This window comes from Dicentrarchus labrax, unplaced genomic scaffold (assembly GCF_905237075.1).
Source record: "Dicentrarchus labrax unplaced genomic scaffold, dlabrax2021, whole genome shotgun sequence".
NCBI lineage: Eukaryota > Metazoa > Chordata > Actinopteri > Moronidae > Dicentrarchus > Dicentrarchus labrax.
Genome location: NW_026136775.1, coordinates 5728 through 25175, shown reverse-complemented (window position 1 = coordinate 25175; position 19448 = coordinate 5728). Strand labels below are relative to the sequence as shown.

The following is a 19448-nucleotide window of genomic DNA, read 5'->3' as shown; positions in this document are numbered from 1 at the left end:
GTCGGTCAAGAGTGTGATTAAAACAATGAGTTGGTTTATTTACACTCTGACAGAAGCCAATTGAGTCTATTAATGATATAAATGCGTTACTAAGGCTGTCATTGTTAACATCCACATGAATATTAAAATCACCTACAATAATTACTTTATCTGATTTAAGGACTAAACTTGATAGAAACTCTGAGAATTCAGATATAAAATCAGAGTACGGTCCAGGAGCGCGGTACACTATAACAAATAGAACTGGCTGCAGTGTTTTCCAGTTTGGGTGAGAAAGACTAAGAACAAGGCTTTCAAATGAATTATAATTTAGTATAGGTTTAGGGTCCATTAAAACGCTCGAATCATATATGTCTGCCACTCCACCTCCTCGGCCTGTACCTCGAGGAATGTGAGTATTAATATGACTGGGGGGTGTGGATTCATTTAGGCTAACATACTCCTCGTGGGACAACCAGGTCTCAGTAAGACAAAGTAAATCAATATCATAATCTGATATTAATTCATTCACTAAAACAGCTTTAGAGGACAGATACCTGATATTTAACAGCCCACATTTCATTCTCTTATTTTTGTGTGTGTGTTTCTGTCTGTGTGTGTCTGTGTGTCTGTGTGTGTGTGTGTGTGTGTGTGTGTGTGTGTGTGTGTGTGTGTGTGTGTGTGTGTGTGTGTGTGTGTGTGTTGACCAAACTGACCAAACTGGGAGGAGTCTCCAGGTGTACCTGGACTTAAGCTACACCCCCTTATCCACCTGGCCTGTTGCCTGGCAACACACTGCTGCTGTCTGTTTTCCAGATAAGGTTGTCGAGGTAACACACACACACACACACACACACACACACACACACACAGTTGATTAAAGTGAGTGAGTGAGAGTGTGTGTGTGTGTGTGTGTGTGTGTGTGTGTGTGTGTGTGTTAATGTGTTACTAATATAACTGAGAGCATACACTCAATATCATGTTGGAATAATGGAGCTATGAAGCAGGAGCTGGTGTAGCTGGTCTTTATTCTCCACAGCTTGAACACTGTAGGCCGTAACCAACGGCAACACAATAAAAACAGACACATCTATCACTATCAACATTAGCTCGCCAACGTCTCCCCCCAACACACACACACCGGAGCCCCGAGCTGAACACACTCCCCCCCACAGGTCCTCTGACACTCCCAGGTGATATCTCACACCTATCATTGCCATGGCAACTGCCCTGACTGACAGGCTATTGATTGATTACACAGCCCGTTACAATGTGATTATTAACTATTGATTGATTACACAGCCCGTTACAATGTGATTATTAACTATTGATTGATTACACAGCCCGTTATAATGTGATTATTAACTATTGATTGATTACACAGCCCGTTACAATGTGATTATTAACTATTGATTGATTACACAGCCCGTTATAATGTGATTATTAACTATTGATTGATTACACAGCCCGTTACAATGTGATTATTAACTATTGATTGATTACACAGCCCGTTACAATGTGATTATTAACTATTGATTGATTACACAGTCCGTTACAATGTGATTATTAACTATTGATTGATTACACAGCCCGTTACAATGTGATTATTAACTATTGATTGATTACACAGTCCGTTACAATGTGATTATTAACTATTGATTGATTACACAGCCCGTTATAATGTGATTATTAACTATTGATTGATTACACAGCCCGTTACAATGTGATTATTAACTATTGATTGATTACACAGCCCGTTATAATGTGATTATTAACTATTGATTGATTACACAGCCCGTTACAATGTGATTATTAACTATTGATTGATTACACAGCCCGTTACAATGTGATTATTAACTATTGATTGATTACACAGTCCGTTACAATGTGATTATTAACTATTGATTGATTACACAGCCCTTTACAATGTGATTATTAACTATTGATTGATTACACAGTCCGTTACAATGTGATTATTAACTATTGATTGATTAAACTAGTACAGTTACTCAGTCCATCAGCTGAAATGTTTTATTTATTTAAACAATGTCTCATTAATCTGTAAGATCTCATCCATCCAACCTTCATCAGTAACTGGAGGTCTAACATCAGTCCCATTACCCATAATGCTGCTGTCACACAGTCAGTACGACGCGCGCCATCAGACGGTGGAACTGCTGACTCATCACTCGTCTTATACTAACAAACTTTATTTAAAACCTTAATCAGTTAAAGTTAATATCAGCTGTGTTGATCTCTGTGTTTGTCCCATCAGCGCTGTCGGTCCCCCTCCTCCCATGATGCATCTGGGTGTGTGGGCAACGAGCACGGAACAGAGGTGCATTCTGGGTCAGATCAAAGGTCATGTGATGTGTTTCCTGTTCCTGCAGCTACAGTGGAGCTGCTCGCTGTGTGGGAGTCTCTAAGTACAGGTACCTCACCCACAGAGGGTACGGGTCTTTATTTACCTCACCCACAGAGGGTACGGGTCTTTATTTACCTCACCCACAGAGGGTACGGGTCTTATTTACCTCACCCACAGAGGGTACGGGTCTTTATTTACCTCACCCACAGAGGGTACGGGTCTTTATTTACCTCACCCACAGAGGGTACAGGTCTTATTTACCTCACCCACAGAGGGTACGGGTCTTTATTTACCTCACCCACAGAGGGTACGGGTCTTATTTACCTCACCCACAGAGGGTACAGGTCTTATTTACCTCACCCACAGAGGGTACGGGTCTTTATTTACCTCACCCACAGAGGGTACGGGTCTTTATTTACCTCACCCACAGAGGGTACGGGTCTTTATTTACCTCACCCACAGAGGGTACGGGTCTTATTTACCTCACCCACAGAGGGTACGGGTCTTTATTTACCTCACCCACAGAGGGTACGGGTCTTATTTACCTCACCCACAGAGGGTACGGGTCTTTATTTACCTCACCCACAGAGGGTACAGGTCTTATTTACCTCACCCACAGAGGGTACGGGTCTTTATTTACCTCACCCACAGAGGGTACGCGTTTTTATTTACCTCACCCACAGAGGGTACGGGTCTTTATTTACCTCACCCACAGAGGGTACGGGTCTTTATTTACCTCACCCACAGAGGATACGGGTCTTTATTTACCTCACCCACAGAGGGTACGGGTCTTTATTTACCTCACCCACAGAGGGTACGGGTCTTTATTTACCTCACCCACAGAGGGTACGGGTCTTTATTTACCTCACCCACAGAGGGTACAGGTCTTATTTACCTCACCCACAGAGGGTACGGGTCTTTATTTACCTCACCCACAGAGGGTACGGGTCTTTATTTACCTCACCCACAGAGGGTACGGGTCTTATTTACCTCACCCACAGAGGGTACGGGTCTTTATTTACCTCACCCACAGAGGGTACGGGTCTTTATTTACCTCACCCACAGAGGGTACAGGTCTTATTTACCTCACCCACAGAGGGTACAGGTCTTATTTACCTCACCCACAGAGGGTACGGGTCTTTATTTACCTCACCCACAGAGGGTACGGGTCTTATTTACCTCACCCACAGAGGGTACGGGTCTTTATTTACCTCACCCACAGAGGGTACGGGTCTTATTTACCTCACCCACAGAGGGTACGGGTCTTATTTACCTCACCCACAGAGGGTACAGGTCTTATTTACCTCACCCACAGAGGGTACGGGTCTTTATTTACCTCACCCACAGAGGGTACGGGTCTTTATTTACCTCACCCACAGAGGGTATGGGTCTTTAATTACCTCACCCACAGAGGGTACTGGTCTTATTTACCTCACCCACAGAGGGTACAGGTCTTATTTAACTCACCCACCAGTATTAATGGTATTATATAATAGATTATATACTTTATGGATTATATATTGTATTATTGTTGTCAGTGAAACACTGTGTATGTCTGTTTAAAATAAATAAATAAAAGGAAATATGGTTTATTAGTAATGCATTTATATCATTAATAGACTCAATTGGCTTCTGTCAGAGTGTAAATAAACCAACTCATTGTTTTAATCACACTCTTGACCTTGTTCTATCATATGGCATTGATATTGAACATTTAATAGTCTTCCCACATAATCCTTTCCTATCTAACCATTATTTAATAACTTTTGAATTCATACTATTAGATTATAAGCCATTAGGCAAAACTTCCTACAGCAGATGTTTATCTGACAGTGCTGTAGCTAAATTTAAGGAGGAGATTCCCTTCAGTGTTTAATTCAATGCCATGTCTGAATTTAACAGAGTCCTATAACGACTTAAGTCCCTCTGAAATTGATAATCTTGTCGATAGTGCTACAGGCTCACTACGGTCAACATTAGACTCTATCGCTCCTATAAAAAGGAAATTATTAAAACATAGGAGACTAGCACCTTGGTATAACCACCAAACCCGCCAGTTAAAACAAATAGCTAGGAAATCTGAAAGGAAATGGCGCTCTTCCAAATGATCAGAATATCGCTTAAATTGGCAAGATAATCTTAAAACCTATAGAAAGGCCCTCCGTAATGCCAGAGGAGCCTATTATTCAGCACTAATAGAAGAAAATAAGAATAACCCTAGGTTCCTCTTCAGCACTGTAGCCAGGCTGACAGAGAGTCACAGCTCTATTGAGCCACATATCCCCATAAACTTAAGTAGCAATGACTTCATGAGCTTCTTCTATAATAAAATTATCACTATTAGAAAAAAAATTAATCACCAACTGCCATCAACAGTTATCAGTGGCTCTCCAAGTTCAGGGACTTCTGCCAATGTAAACTTAGATATATATTTAGACTGTTTTCTGCTATCGATCTTCATCAGTTAACTTCAATCATTTCTTCATCGAAGCCATCAACCTGTCTATTAGACCCGATCCCAACTAGGCTGCTTAAAGAAGTTGTTCCCTTAATTGGCACTTCTTTACTGGATATGATTAATCTTTCTTTATTATCAGGATATGTACCACAGTCCTTTAAAGTAGCTGTAATTAAACCCCTTCTTAAAAAGCCCACTCTTCATGGTCAGGCCCCTTCATATCTTAAAGAGCTCATAGTACCCTATTACCCCACTAGAACACTGCGTTCTCTGAATGCTGGGCTACTTGTGGTTCCTATAGTCTCTAAAAAGTAGAACAGGAGCCAGAGCCTTCAGTTACCAAGCTCCTCTCCTGTGGAACCAGCTTCCAGTTGTGGTTCAGGAGGCAGACACCCTCTCCACATTCAAGAGTAGGCTTAAGACATTCCTCTTTGATAAAGCTTATAGTTAGGGCTGGATCAGGTGAGTCCTGAACCATCCCTTAGTTATGCTGCTATAGGCCTAGACTATCGGGGGATTTCCCATGGTGCACTGAGCTCCTCCCTTCCTCTCTCTTTCTGCACTCATTCATGTTCCATTAATGCATGTTACTAACTTCACTTCTTCCCCGGAGTTCTTGTGCTTTCTCGTCTCGCAGGTTCTCAGGGATCCTGGTGGAGCCTCCTGCCATGGTCCTGCTTGACTGCCATTGCCAATCGTGTTGTTGCTGTGCACCTGTCTGTCTGTCTGTCTGTCTCTCGCTCTCTCTCTCTCTCTCTCTCTCACCCCAACTGGTCGAGACAGACGACCACCCACCTAGAGCCGGAGGATCTGTCCTAGGTTTCTGCCTTTTAACAGGCAGTGTTTCCTTGCCCTTGTCTCCAAGGTCTTGCTCATGGTGGTACTGTTGGGTCTCTGTAATTAATGTTTTAAAGAGTTCGGTCTAGACCTGCTCTATTTGAAAAGTGTCCTGAGATAACTTCTGTTATGAATTGGCGCTATACAAATAAAATTGAGTTGAATTGAATATGTAATCAATATACAGTCAATACATAATCAATATACAATCAATAATCAGAGGATTTTTTTCAATAAAGTTCACACATGAGGTTTTAAAGTGTTAACATTTATTTTGAAGGTCTCCAGACTTCCTGTAACAGTGTTTATAAATCTGTTTGTTTCAGAGAAGAAGAGGTTCAGTCGAGGAGAGCGAGACTTCATGACGAGGATGACTCGTCCTCTACAGCTCACCTGTCTGCACATCAACACCCACTGATCTCACCTGTACACTGACAGGAAGTCAGCAACAGGAAGAGGCGGAGCCAGCTCACCTGCACTTCAGTTTTAATGTTTAATGTTGATATAAGTTATTAAATCTTCTTTTATTTCACACCACACACTGTTGTCATGGCAACATCACAGTCCCTCATAAACCTGAGTCAGGTAATATTATAATAATCATCAAAAATAAATAATAAATTACAGAAGCAGCAGGTATTGATTTATTTCAATAAAACCATTTATTATTATTAAAATAAATAAATAATGAATTAATTAAACTCTATTTTATATTATTATATCACAGAGCTGCAGTGTGATATAATAACAGAATATTATTTATTTATTGATCTGTGGTTTATAATATGTGTAATGATGATGAACAACCAGCAGGGGGCGTTTCACTGCTGCTGAGCATCAACGCTCTGCTGCCTAGCAACAGATGACACAGTGAGCAGCTGCTTTTAATTGGCTGACTTATTAACATTAATAATAATATTAAGACACTTTATTTCTATATTTAGTTTATTATTTGCTTTCAGTAAATTATTTTAAAATATTTGTGTTGAATTTATGAAACATTATAAATAAAGTAAACAAACAGTTTGAACTGATTTTAGTTTTTAATAGTCTTTATATGTATTGGTGATATTTTAGTGGGATTTCAGTTGTAAATATATTATGGTCTGTATTGTTATTGTTGATCTGATATTGATCCAGTAGGGGGCGTCTGAGCTCCTCCTCTCTCTCTGCTGTTCAACAACCACCTGCTGCTCCAGGTAACTGATGAGTCATCAGCAGCTCTGTCTCTGATTGGCTGCTGACGAACAGGAAGTGAAAGTAAAGAGTGGGGACTTTCCAGAGACGCTGCGTTCAGGCGTCTGATGGTAAAAAACAGAGAACTAAACAACAAAGTGCTGAACAGAGACGCTGCTGACTCACTCAACCACAGTTTGATTCTGCTGCTGATGTTAGTGCTGTTGTTTGTCCCATCTGGTCCAGAGGGACATTATCCAGCAGGGCCCCTATCGGCTCTCTTCCTCTCCTCTTGGGGCCACAGCACCCACTGTGGGGCTCTGGTCAAAGTCTACGAAGGAGTGAGCGTACCGACGGCAGCAGCTGATCCCTCATCAGACCTATATGAAAGATAAACTACACATTCAAACTAACATGTAGCAGGTTTGAAGGAGCTGCCAGTCGTTGCCAATCAGTTGATCTCTGCATCTTTAAACGACAGCCAATATCACACTGCGTCTTTAAACTACAGCCAATATCACACTGCGTCTTTAAAGACTTTAAACTACAGCCAATATCACACTGCGTCTTTAAAGACTTTAAACTACAGCCAATATCACACTGCGTCTTTAAAGACTTTAAACTACAGCCAATATCACACTGCGTCTTTAAACTACAGCCACTATTACACTGCGTCTTTAAACTACAGCCACTATTACACTGCGTCTTTAAAGACTTTAAACTACAGCCAATATCACACTGCGTCTTTAACCCTTTAAACTACAGCCACTATTACACTGCGTCTTTAAAGTACAGCCACTATTACACTGCGTCTTTAACCCTTTAAACTACAGCCAATATCACACTGCGTCTTTAAACTACAGCCAATATCACACTGCGTCTTTAAACTACAGCCAATATCACACTGCGTCTTTAAACTACAGCCAATATCACACTGCATCTTTAAAGACTTTAAACTGTGTTCTCTGTGTCTCGGTGTTCTCGGTGGGTCTGTCGTCCAGTTGTGTTCACAGCTTTATTGTTTGTTTCACATGAACTCCTGAAGCTTTCAGTGAGGGGACGGCACTCCTTCAGACTGCGTTTGGTAAAGCCACTGAGGAGCTCCGTCTCTTCCTCCTAAATACTGTAACTGCTGTGTGGCCTGCCAGCGTTACTGTGATGTGAAGAGCGCGAGCAGCATTCAGTAATACGGGTAGTTCGAAGTGCTGGGCAACTTGTGGTTCCTATAGTCTCTAAAAGTAGAACAGGAGCCAGAGCCTTCAGTTACCAAGCTCCTCTCCTGTGGAACCAGCTTCCAGTTGTGGTTCTGGAGGCAGACACCCTCACCACATTCAAGAGTAGGCTTAAGACATTCCTCTTTGATAAAGCTTATAGTTAGGGCTGGATCAGGTGAGTCCTGAACCATCCCTTAGTTATGCTGCTATAGGCCTAGACTATCGGGGGATTCCCATGGTGCACTGAGCTCCTCTCTTCCTCTCTCTTTCTGCACTCATTCATGTTCCATTAATGCATGTTACTAACTTCACTTCTTCCCCGGAGTTCTTGTGCTTTCTCGTCTCACAGGTTCTTATGGATCCTGGTGGAGCCTCCTGCCATGATCCTGCTAGACTGCCATTACCAATTGTAACCCACATAACAGAGTGAGTTCCAGAATGAGAGAAGAAGGAAAAAATTAATTAGAGACTATTGTCAATTTATTTTCACTCAGAGTAATGAGTATCACCTAAATAAGAGGATCTTTGATATCTGTGAAGAGATTGACAAGCCAGTGTTGACCAATCAGTGACTTGGATGCAGAGAGTTCCCGCCGTCTGTATGAAGAGAGGAGCGAGAGTGAGCGGCCGATATTGAGAAGAGAGACGAAAGATTGGACGGCAAAAACTGAAGAAAACCCGAAAACATATGGTTTACTCTTCGTTTACGGAAGTCCGTTGTTGTTTTAGTGAAGTACTAGTGAAAGAACTAGTGTTAAAACGGGCATTAGCACAGTCGCTAGCCGCAGCGCTAGTAGCTCGAGCTAATAGCCGTTAGCTTTGACTGTGTCTCCTTCGCGCGCTTTGTCCGTACTTTGTCCGTACATTGTCCGTGCTTTGTCCGTACATTGTCCGTACTTTGTCCGTGCTTTGTCTGTACATTGTCCCTGCTTTGTCCGTGCTTTGTCCGTACATTGTCCGTACATTGTCCTTACTTTGTCCGTGCTTTGTCCTTACTTTGTCCGTGCTTTGTCTGTACATTGTCCGTGCTTTGTCTGTACATTGTCCGTGCTTTGTCTGTACATTGTCCCTGCTTTGTCCCTACATTGTCCGTGCTTTGTCCGTGCTTTGTCTGTACTTTGTCCGTACTTTGTCCGTGCATTGTCCCTGCTTTGTCCGTACATTGTCCGTGCTTTGTCTGTACATTGTCCGTGCTTTGTCGTACTCTGTCCGTACTTTGTCCGTACATTGTCCGTACATTGTCCCTGCTTTGTCTGTACATTGTCCCTGCTTTGACCGTACATTGTCCGTACTTTGTCCGTGCTTTGTCTGTACATTGTCCGTGCTTTGTCCGTGCTTTGTCCGTACATTGTCCGTGCTTTGTCCGTGCTTTGTCTGTACATTGTCCGTGCTTTGTCCGTACATTGTCCGTGCTTTGTCTGTACATTGTCCGTGCTTTGTCCGTGCTTTGTCCGTACTTTGTCCGTACATTGTCCGTACATTGTCCCTGCTTTGTCTGTACATTGTCCCTGCTTTGTCTGTACATTGTCCCTGCTGTGTCCCTGCTTTGACCGTACATTGTCCGTACTTTGTCCGTGCTTTGTCTGTACATTGTCCCTGCTTTGTCCGTGCTTTGTCCGTGCTTTGTCCGTACTTTGTCCGTGCTTTGTCCGTACATTGTCCGTGCTTTGTCCGTGCTTTGTCTGTACATTGTCCCTGCTTTGTCCGTACATTGTCCGTACTTTGTCCGTGCTTTGTCTGTACATTGTCCCTGCTTTGTCCGTGCTTTGTCCGTACTTTGTCCGTGCTTTGTCCGTACTTTGTCCGTGCTTTGTCCGTACTTTGTCCGTACTCTGTCCGTACATTGTCCGTACATTGTCCTTACTTTGTCCGTGCTTTGTCCGTACTTTGTCCGTACTTTGTCCGTACATTGTCCGTGCTTTGTCTGTACATTGTCCGTGCTTTGTCCGTGCTTTGTCCGTACATTGTCTGTACTTTGTCCGTACTCTGTCCGTACATTGTCCGTACATTGTCCTTACTTTGTCCGTGCTTTGTCTGTACATTGTCCCTGCTTTGTCCGTACATTGTCCCTGCTTTGTCTGTACATTGTCTCTGCTTTGTCTGTTCATTGTCCCTGCTTTGTCCCTGCTTTGTCCGTACTTTGTCCGTGCTTTGTCTGTACATTGTCCCTGCTTTGTCCGTACTTTGTCCGTACTTTGTCCGTGCTTTGTCCGTGCATTGTCCGTGCATTGTCCGTACATTGTCCGTGCTTTGTCTGTACATTGTCCCTGCTTTGTCCGTGCTTTGTCCGTACTTTGTCCGTACTTTGTCCGTGCTTTGTCCGTACATTGTCCGTACTCTGTCCGTACTCTGTCCGTACTCTGTCCGTACATTGTCCGTACATTGTCCTTACCTTGTCCGTGCTTTGTCTGTACATTGTCCGTGCTTTGTCCGTGCTTTGTCTGTACATTGTCCGTGCTTTGTCCGTACTTTGTCCGTACATTGTCCGTACATTGTCCCTGCTTTGTCCGTACATTGTCCGTACATTGTCCGTGTTTTGTCCGTGCATTGTCCGTACATTGTCCGTGCTTTGTCCGTACATTGTCCGTGCTTTGTCCGTGCTTTGTCCGTACATTGTCCGTGCTTTGTCCGTGCATTGTCCGTACATTGTCCCTGCTTTGTCCGTGCTTTGTCCGTGCTTTGTCCGTGCTTTGTCCGTACATTGTCCCTGCTTTGTCCGTGCTTTGTCCGTACATTGTCCGTGCTTTGTCCGTGCTTTGTCCGTACTTTGTCCGTACTTTGTCCGTACAGCTCCGAGGAGCAGGTAAATTACCCAACTAAAAGATCTTATTATATCTTTATTATAATTCATTTATGGCGAGAGCTAATTATTCATGAGTTTTATATTAAGTATTTGTACCCTTGTTATATTTTTTGGTTTTAGAAACTGTGTGGTTGTTTCTGAGCGCCGCCATTTTGTGTCAGTGCGGCCATCCTGTAACGTGAGATCGGTGAGAAATTCATATTTCTTTCCAAATTAGTTTTCTAATCTAACTTCTGTATTAATTTGTCATTTGTACCTTCATTGGGCTAATTTTATGGTCCGTGTATGTTTTGGTCATTGGATGTTCCTTTCAGAAACGGGTATTAAAAACAGAAAACGAGTGGTTATTTGATTTTCGTTTTAAAATACAAAAATTAAAATTGAAATACAAGGTGTTTTTCTTTTTCATGGTCAAAAAGGGATGAGCGAAATTTTAAAAATTATTAGATTTTCATTTTCTATTTCATATAACAAAAAAATAAAATCACTAGAAAACAGAAACAGAAAAAAGGCCTGTTGTTTCATATTCTGAGACCGGATGTTGTCATTAACAGGACGGTGCTGTGGAGAAGAAACAGTAGACTAGTAGACTGCGGTCAATCCAGCCGTGAGTCCGATCTCCGTGGTCAAATCAGCCGCACTTAAAGTTAGTGTACAAGTATTCTCAGCATTATGGTAAATGCGGAGAAACAGCATATTTACTTCCGGTTTTCAAAATAAAGGTATTTAGAGCCGTAAGCTATAATTAAAATATGTTACATTAAAGTGTTTCATGCGCCCCTGATGAATAAAAAAACACTTTATATCAAGTATCTTTACTGCACCAGTGTGGAGAAATGCCAAAATAAAAGTCTCATATTTATGCCTCCAGAGATTGCATATTTGACCATATTTGAGGTACTGTAAAAACATATTGCTCAGTGTTTCCTGGCTACTGATGGTATATTTGACTTTTACACATATGAGACTACAAACATACTTAATATCAAGCATTTTTACTGTACCAATGTGGAGAAATTGAAGAATAAAAGTCCATATTTGTACCTCCATGTGGCATATTTTCATATATTTGAGCTACTGTAAAAACACTTTGCTCAGTAATTCCTGGCTATGGGTGATATATTTGACTTCTACACATCTAAGACTACAAGTATACTTAATATCAAGCATTTTTACTGTACCAATGTGGAGAAATTGAAGAATAAAAGTCCCATATTTATACTTCCAGATTCCATATTTTCTTATATTTGAGCTACTGTAAAAATGTAAACTGTATGTGGAACCACCTGCAACAGCTGTCACACTGAATAATATAAAAAAATAATATGTGAGGAAGAGACAGTAGGTACAATGGTGTTTTGAAGTTAAAACTAATTATTTTTCCCTTTTACCTACAAATGGACACAGCAGAGCAGCAAAATAAGAAGAATGTGGACTGGCATTGCATTTTGTGTAAAAAGTAAACAAATTAGAATTGTGTAGGATTTTGTGTTGGAAAGCCTGGAAATATTGAGCAATATGTTTTTACAGTAGCTCAAAAATATAAGAAAATATGGAATCTGGAGGTACAAATATGGACTTTTATTATTGAATTTCTCCAAATTGGTACAGTAAAAATACCCTCAGTAGCCAGGAAACACTGAGCAATAGTACCTCAAATACGGTCAAATATGCAATGTCTGGAGGCATAAATATGAGACTTTTATTTTGGCATTTCTCCACACTGGTGCAGTAAAGATACTTGATATAAAGTGTTTTTTTATTCATCAGGGGCGCATGAAACACTTTAATGTAACATATTTTAATTATAGCTTACGGCTCTAAATACCTTTATTTTGAAAACCGGAAGTAAATACGCTGTTTCTCCGCATTTACCATAATGCTGAGAATACTTGTACGCTCTAAATTTAAGTGCGGCTGATTTGACCACGGAGATCGGACTCACGGCTGGATTGACCGCAGTCTACTAGCCTACTGTTTCTTCTCCACAGCACCGTCCTGTAAATGACAACATCCGGTCTCAGAATATGAAACAACAGGCCTTTTTTCTGTTTCTGTTTTCTAGTGATTTTATTTTTTGTTATATGAAATAGAAAATGAAAATCTAATAATTTTTAAAATTTCGCTCATCCCTTTTTGACCATGAAAAGAAAAACACCTTGTATTTCAATTTTAATTTTTGTATTTTAAAACGAAAATCAAATAACCACTCGTTTTCTGTTTTTAATACCCGTTTCTGAAAGGAACATCCAATGACCAAAACATACACGGACCTTTTATGCACTTATTTGCTTACTTGTTGCTGTGAGAAGCTATTTTATTTACAAAAAGGGAAGTTATTTTACATTATGGATTATCCATATTGACTATTATATTGTGCTGTTGCAAATTTGTTTTTTATATGCAGTTAATGTTAAAATGAAAGGTTACAGGACCTAGCAAAGTGGAAAGCTTACACTGTGATTTTAATATTTTGTGTGTAATGGACACTGTCTGTCGACAGGTCAGGGTTTTTTTTGGTTGTTTGTTCTCTGGATTTGGATCTTCCAGCGACGTTGATGGCGAGCCTTCCCACCTGGATCAAAAGTGAAAGTGAAACAGTATCACCAGATACTACCAGTGGCTTCTTGAACGTATCCTAATTCTGCCACACCCTGTGGGTGGTAGGCCGACTGCTGCAAAACATTCTCACATTCAGCCCCCCCAGATCAACACACACACACACACACACACACACATTCCCCCTTATGACTCTGACTTGACTTTTGACTTTTTGACTTCATCGTGTGGAACTGAGAACTGAGTGGCAGGATATTTTCCTGAAGAGTATTGGTTGGATGCAAAATTGATTGTTCTTTTGGCCATGTTATATAATTGAATTTGATTTAGATAGAGAATTGTACAAAAGTAATCTTAAATTCAGTTTAGAATTAAGATTTTGATAATTAATGTGAAACTGAGCAATTGCAAATGTGATACTTTTTTTTTGTGATTTAATACAACCAGTGTTATCAGTGTGAGTGGTCCCATTGTTTGTGATTTTGTATGTATTATTATTTTCTTTAATACAAAAAGCCGGCATGTTCCTAAGTTCAACCTCTTGCCTCTGAGCTTAATTTAAGCATTTCACTGTGCTCCAGCAGTCGAACCTACTGGTCCATTATCTAGAGTAGTATTACCACCTATTATTGTTTAAAGGGGTGTTACACAATACTGTTGTTGCTGTGCACCTGTCTGTCTGTCTCTCTGTGTCTCTCTCTCTCTGTCTCTCTGCCTCTCTCTCTCTCTCACCCCAGCTGGTCGAGGCAGACGACCACCCATCTAGAGCCGGAGGATCTGTCCTAGGTTTCTGCCTTTTAACAGGCAGTGTTTCCTTGCCCTTGTCTCCAAGGTCTTGCTCATGGTGGTACTGTTGGGTCTCTGTAATTAATGTTAAGGAGTTTGGTCTAGACCTGCTCTATTTGAAAAGTGTCCTGAGATAACTTCTGTTATGAATTGGTGCTATACAAATAAAATTGAATTGAATTAATAGAGATAAAAGGATTTAATGGTGAGAATCTTTCAGACGTTCAAACGTTATTGGACCGAATGGATCCAAGCTGACAGTGAAACTCTGTCGGGTAGAGTCAGTGTGCATCATGTGACGAGACACTGCTGTCTTTATGCCGCTCGCCCACTATGTCACATTAAAGGCACACTATGCAAGATTTTTACCTTAATATAACAGCTTCGAAGTCATTTAGATGGTAAACGAACTCGTAGTATAGCGAATCATCCCAATAGCAAAGCTGGAGAGGGACGCCGCTGGCAGAACCAGAAATGCAAGACTGAAAGATGGCGTCCCGCCAAATCTCGTGAGAATCATGAATTGCTTTACGGCGCGACGTCACATATCAGTGACATAAGAAGCAGCCTCAATGGAAGACGTTACCTGGTCAGTTTGTATAAAGAGACGCTTTGGTGAGTGGTATTTACGACAGTTAACGTTAAATACAAGTTCTCCGCAGCGACTCTAGGGGGAGCTGTTTGACAAAACCGGAAAACTGCATAGTATGCCTTTAAAGCCCGGCGCTGATCCTGGGGGGGGTTTGCTGCTGACAGACTTCAGGGGGTCAAAGGTCACCTCCTCCTCCTCTCTGCTGTCCAACAACCACCTGCTGCTCCAGGTAACTGATGAGTCATCAGCAGCTCTGTCTCTGATTGGCTGCTGACGAACAGGAAGTGAAAGTAAAGAGTGGGGACTTTCCTCAGACCTGCTGCTGCGTTCAGGTGCTGCAGGAAAACTCACTCTCCTGTATTAACAGTACCATGGTCAGTGTCAGAGGTGAACATGGTAAAGTCCCGTTGTACAGAGACACCTGAAGGCATCGTGTGGTCAGACTGGTTTTGGTGGAGCAGAAAGAACAAACTGTTCTCACAGGAATCAGAGAAACTGAGTCTGCTTTCTTTCTACTGATTCTTTTATTATTGAAGAACACAGAACTTAAACACACCACACACAATATATGAATATTAAATCATACACTTCCTTCACTCTTACACTCACATGTGTTTCTCTGACTTTTGTCTGATATAATAAAGAATTATTTTCATTTATTATTAATATTAGTTTTATTTGTACATATTTAATTTACGGTTCATGGACTTTATTGTCCCACAATGCATTGCTCAGAGGACAGTGAGCAGCTTCTGGAAAACATTCAAATAAAACATAAACATAAATATTAGTATATTTATATATAATATATATATAATTAGTATATAATACTTTCTTTGTGGCGTTTGCGACTGTTGATGTTATAAAACAGTGATATTGATTTATTGATTTATTGAGGATCATTATCAGTTCAGACTCTTTCACACTCCTGTAGCTCCTCCCTGACTGCAGACTGTGGCTGTGTTGTGGGAATTGTCCTTTATGATGTTGTGGGCCCTCCTGATGACCCTGGTTGTGTAGATGTCCTGTAGTGATGGGAAGGCTGCTCCAGAGTTTTTATTACATGCTGGAGAGCCTTCCTGTCCTGAGCAGTGCAGCTGCCACACTGGCACTGAGCTGATGATGATGCTCTCCACTGTACATCTGTAGAAGTTGCTGTGGATCTTGGTTGACATGCAGAAATGTCCTCAGTCTTCTTAGGAAGTAAAGTCTCTGCTGGGCTTTCTTCAGGAGCTGGTGGGTGTGGTGAGACCAGGTGAGGTCCTTTCTGATTTAAAGGTTTTCACCCTCTCTACCTGTCTCACCGACGTACAGTGGGCGCTGTCTGTCTCTCAGTTGAGCAGCAGACAGATATAAACAGTAAAGAGTCTCTACGTCCTCTAGTGTAAAGTACTCTATTACAGTATAAAGTACTCTATTACAGTATAAAGTACTAATACCACAGTATAAAGTACTCTATTACAGTATAAAGTACTTCATTACAGTATAAAGTACTCCACTACAGTATAAAGTACTCTATTACAGTATAAAGTACTCCACTACAGTATAAAGTACTCTATTACAGTATAAAGTATTCTATTACAGTATAAAGTACTATATACCACAGTATAAAGTACTCTATTACAGTATAAAGTACTCCATTATAGTATAAAGTACTCCACTACCGCATAAAGTACTCTATTACAGTATAAAGTACTAATACCACAATATAAAGTACTCCATTACAGTATAAAGTACTCCACTACAGTATAAAGTACTCTTTTACAGTATAAAGTACTAATACCACAGTATAAAGTACTCCATTACAGTATAAAGTACTAATACCACAGTATAAAGTACTCCATTACAGTATAAAGTACTAATACCACAGTATAAAGTACTCCATTACAGTATAAAGTACTCTCTTACAGTATAAAGTACTCCACTACAGTATAAAGTATTCCATTACAGTATGAAGTACTCCACTACAGTATAAAGTACTCCATTACAGTAACAGTACTAATACCTCAGTATAAAGTACTCCACTACAGTAACAGTACTCCACTATAGTAAAAGGTAGTCCACTACAGTATAAAGTACTAATACCTGAGTATAAAGTACTCAACTACAGTAAAAGGTACTCCACTACAGTATAAAGTACTCCATTACAGTAACAGTACTAATACCGCATTATACAGTACTCCATTACAGTATAAAGTACTCTATTACAATATGAAATACTCCATTACAGTATAAAGTACTCCACTACAGTATAAAGTACTCCAATACAGTATAAAGTACTCCAGTACAGTAACAGTACTAATACCTTAGTGTACAGTACTCCATTACAGTATAAAGTACTCTATTACAGTATAAAGTACTCCATTACAGTATAAAGTACTCCACTACAGTATAAAGTACTCCATTACAGTATAAAGTACTAATACCACAGTATAAAGTACTCCATTACAGTATAAAGTACTCTATTACAGTATAAAGTACTCCACTACAGTATAAAGTACTCTATTACAGTATAAAGTACTAATACAGCAGTATAAAGTACTCCATTACAGTATAAAGTACTCTATTACAGTATAAAGTACTCCACTACAGTATAAAGTACTCTATTACAGTATAAAGTACTCTATTACAGTATAAAGTACTCCATTACAGTATAATGTACTCCACTACAGTATAAAGTACTCCATTACAGTATAAAGTACTCCACTACAGTATAAAGTACTCCATTACAGTATAAAGTACTCCACTAGAGTAACAGTATTCCATTACAGTATAAAGTACTCCACTACAGTATAAAGTACTCCATTACAGTATAAAGTACTCTATTACAGTATAAAGTATTCCATTACAGTATAATGTACTCCACTACAGTATAAAGTACTCCATTACAGTATAAAAAGTACTCCATTACAGTATAAAGTACTAATACCACAGTATAAAGTACTCTATTACAGTATAAAGTACTAATACCTCAGTATAAAGTACTCCACTACAGTATAAAGTACTCCATTACAGTAACAGTACTCTATTACAGTATAAAGTACTCCACTACAGTATAAAGTACTAATACCTCAGTATAAAGTACTCTATTACAGTAACAGTACTCTATTACAGTATAAAGTACTCCACTACAGTATAAAGTACTCAATTACAGTATAAAGTACTAATACCTCAGTATAAAGTACTCAATTACAGTATAAAGTACTAATACCTCAGTATAAAGTACTCCACTACAGTATAAAGTACTCTATTACAGTATAAAGTACTAATACCTCAGTATAAAGTACTCAATTACAGTATAAAGTACTCTAATTCAGTATAAAGTACTCCACTACAGTATAAAGTACTCCATTACAGTATAAAGTACTCTACTACAGTATAAAGTACTCCACTACAGTATAAAGTACTCCATTACAGTATAAAGTACTCTATTACAGTATAAAGTACTCTATTACAGTATAAAGTACTAATACCTCAGTATAAAGTACTCCATTACAGTATACAGTACTCTATTACAGTATAAAGTACTCCACTACAGTATAAAGTACTCCATTACAGTATAAAGTACTAATACCACAGTATAAAGTACTCCATTACAGTATAAAGTACTCCACTACAGTATAAAGTACTCTTTTACAGTAACAGTACTAATACCACAGTATAAATACTCCATTACAGTATAAAGTACTCCACTACAGTATAAAGTACTCCATTACAGTAACAGTACTAATACCACAGTATAAATACTCCATTACAATATAAAGTACTCCACTACAGTATAAAGTACTCCATTACAGTATAAAGTACTCTAATACAGTATAAAGTACTCATTACAGTATAAAGTACTCCATTACAGTAAAAAGTACTCCATTAAAGTACAGTATAAAGTACTCCATTACAGTAACAGTACTAATACCACAGTATGAAATACTCCACTACAGTATAAAGTACTCCATTACAGTAACAGTACTAATACCACAGTATGAAGTACTCCACTACAGTATAAAGTACTCTATTACAGTATAAAGTAGTCAATTACAGTATAAAGTACTCCATTACAGTATGAAGTTCTCCACTACAGTATAAAGTACTCATTACAGTATAAAGTACTCCATTACAGTATAAAGTACTCCACTATAGTATAAAGTAATCCATTACAGTATAAAGCACTCTATTACAGTATAAAGTACTAATACCTCAGTATAAAGTACTCTATTACAGTATAAAGTACTAATACCTCAGTATAAAGTACTCTATTACAGTATAAAGTACTCCATTACAGTATAAAGTAATCTATTACAGTAACAGACTTTATTAATAATAATTATTATTATAAATTAGTTTTAAAACTTTATTTTGAAAATCCCTCAGTATTAGAAGCAGTTTCATATTAAACTGTCCAACAATAACTTTATTGTGAAAGGACTTACTCATTGGTTATTGACAATATATTATTGGTTATTGACAATATATTATTGGTTATTGGTAATATATTATTGGTTATTGGTAATAAATTATTAGTTATTGATAATATATTACTGATAATATATTATTAGTATGATTATTGATTATCAGGAAGATCTCCAGCTGTCAGCAGCAGTCTGTCTCTACCTGGTTACTGATGACATCATATGATCTCTGCTCTCTGATTGGCTGTTAGAGAGTCTCTGTCAGTCCTC

The 19448-nt window shown here is 39.3% G+C and overlaps 1 protein-coding gene and 2 long non-coding RNA genes across 56 annotated transcripts; 2 read left to right on the top strand and 1 right to left on the bottom strand.

The window, feature by feature from the left end:
• Positions 1 to 689: 689 nt before the first annotated feature.
• On the top strand, positions 690 to 6673 carry LOC127359804 (uncharacterized). Of its 5 annotated transcripts, XM_051393945.1 has the most exons (6): positions 819 to 1251; positions 2255 to 2467; positions 2689 to 2984; positions 3017 to 3303; positions 3745 to 5518; positions 5966 to 6673. In XM_051393945.1, exons 1-5 carry the CDS (start codon positions 1198 to 1200, stop codon positions 3804 to 3806), a joined length of 912 nt encoding a protein of 303 aa, XP_051249905.1. In that variant the 5' UTR covers positions 819 to 1197; the 3' UTR covers positions 3807 to 5518; positions 5966 to 6673. The 5 variants fall into 5 exon arrangements, 1 of the variants encoding a protein (XP_051249905.1); XR_007882863.1 differs by lacking the exons at positions 819 to 1251; positions 3745 to 5518; positions 5966 to 6673 and adding an exon at positions 690 to 809 and having other exon boundaries at positions 2689 to 2972; positions 3229 to 3632; XR_007882864.1 differs by lacking the exons at positions 819 to 1251; positions 3745 to 5518; positions 5966 to 6673 and having other exon boundaries at positions 2422 to 2530; positions 2689 to 2972; positions 3229 to 3632.
• On the bottom strand, positions 2412 to 3815 carry LOC127359813 (uncharacterized). 50 transcript variants are annotated; one of them, XR_007882934.1, is made up of 8 exons: positions 3745 to 3815; positions 3524 to 3648; positions 3430 to 3492; positions 3304 to 3366; positions 3017 to 3239; positions 2890 to 2984; positions 2669 to 2795; positions 2543 to 2637 (listed from the first exon to the last, which is right to left on the bottom strand). It is a non-coding gene; the product is annotated as an uncharacterized LOC127359813 (long non-coding RNA). The 50 variants fall into 50 exon arrangements; XR_007882949.1 differs by having other exon boundaries at positions 3430 to 3555; positions 3618 to 3648; XR_007882958.1 differs by having other exon boundaries at positions 3618 to 3648.
• A 4167-nt stretch (positions 6674 to 10840) lies between the features above and the next one.
• Positions 10841 to 13928, top strand: LOC127359803 (uncharacterized). The gene is made up of 2 exons (XR_007882860.1): positions 10841 to 11019; positions 13336 to 13928. It is a non-coding gene; the product is annotated as an uncharacterized LOC127359803 (long non-coding RNA).
• Positions 13929 to 19448: the final 5520 nt, after the last annotated feature.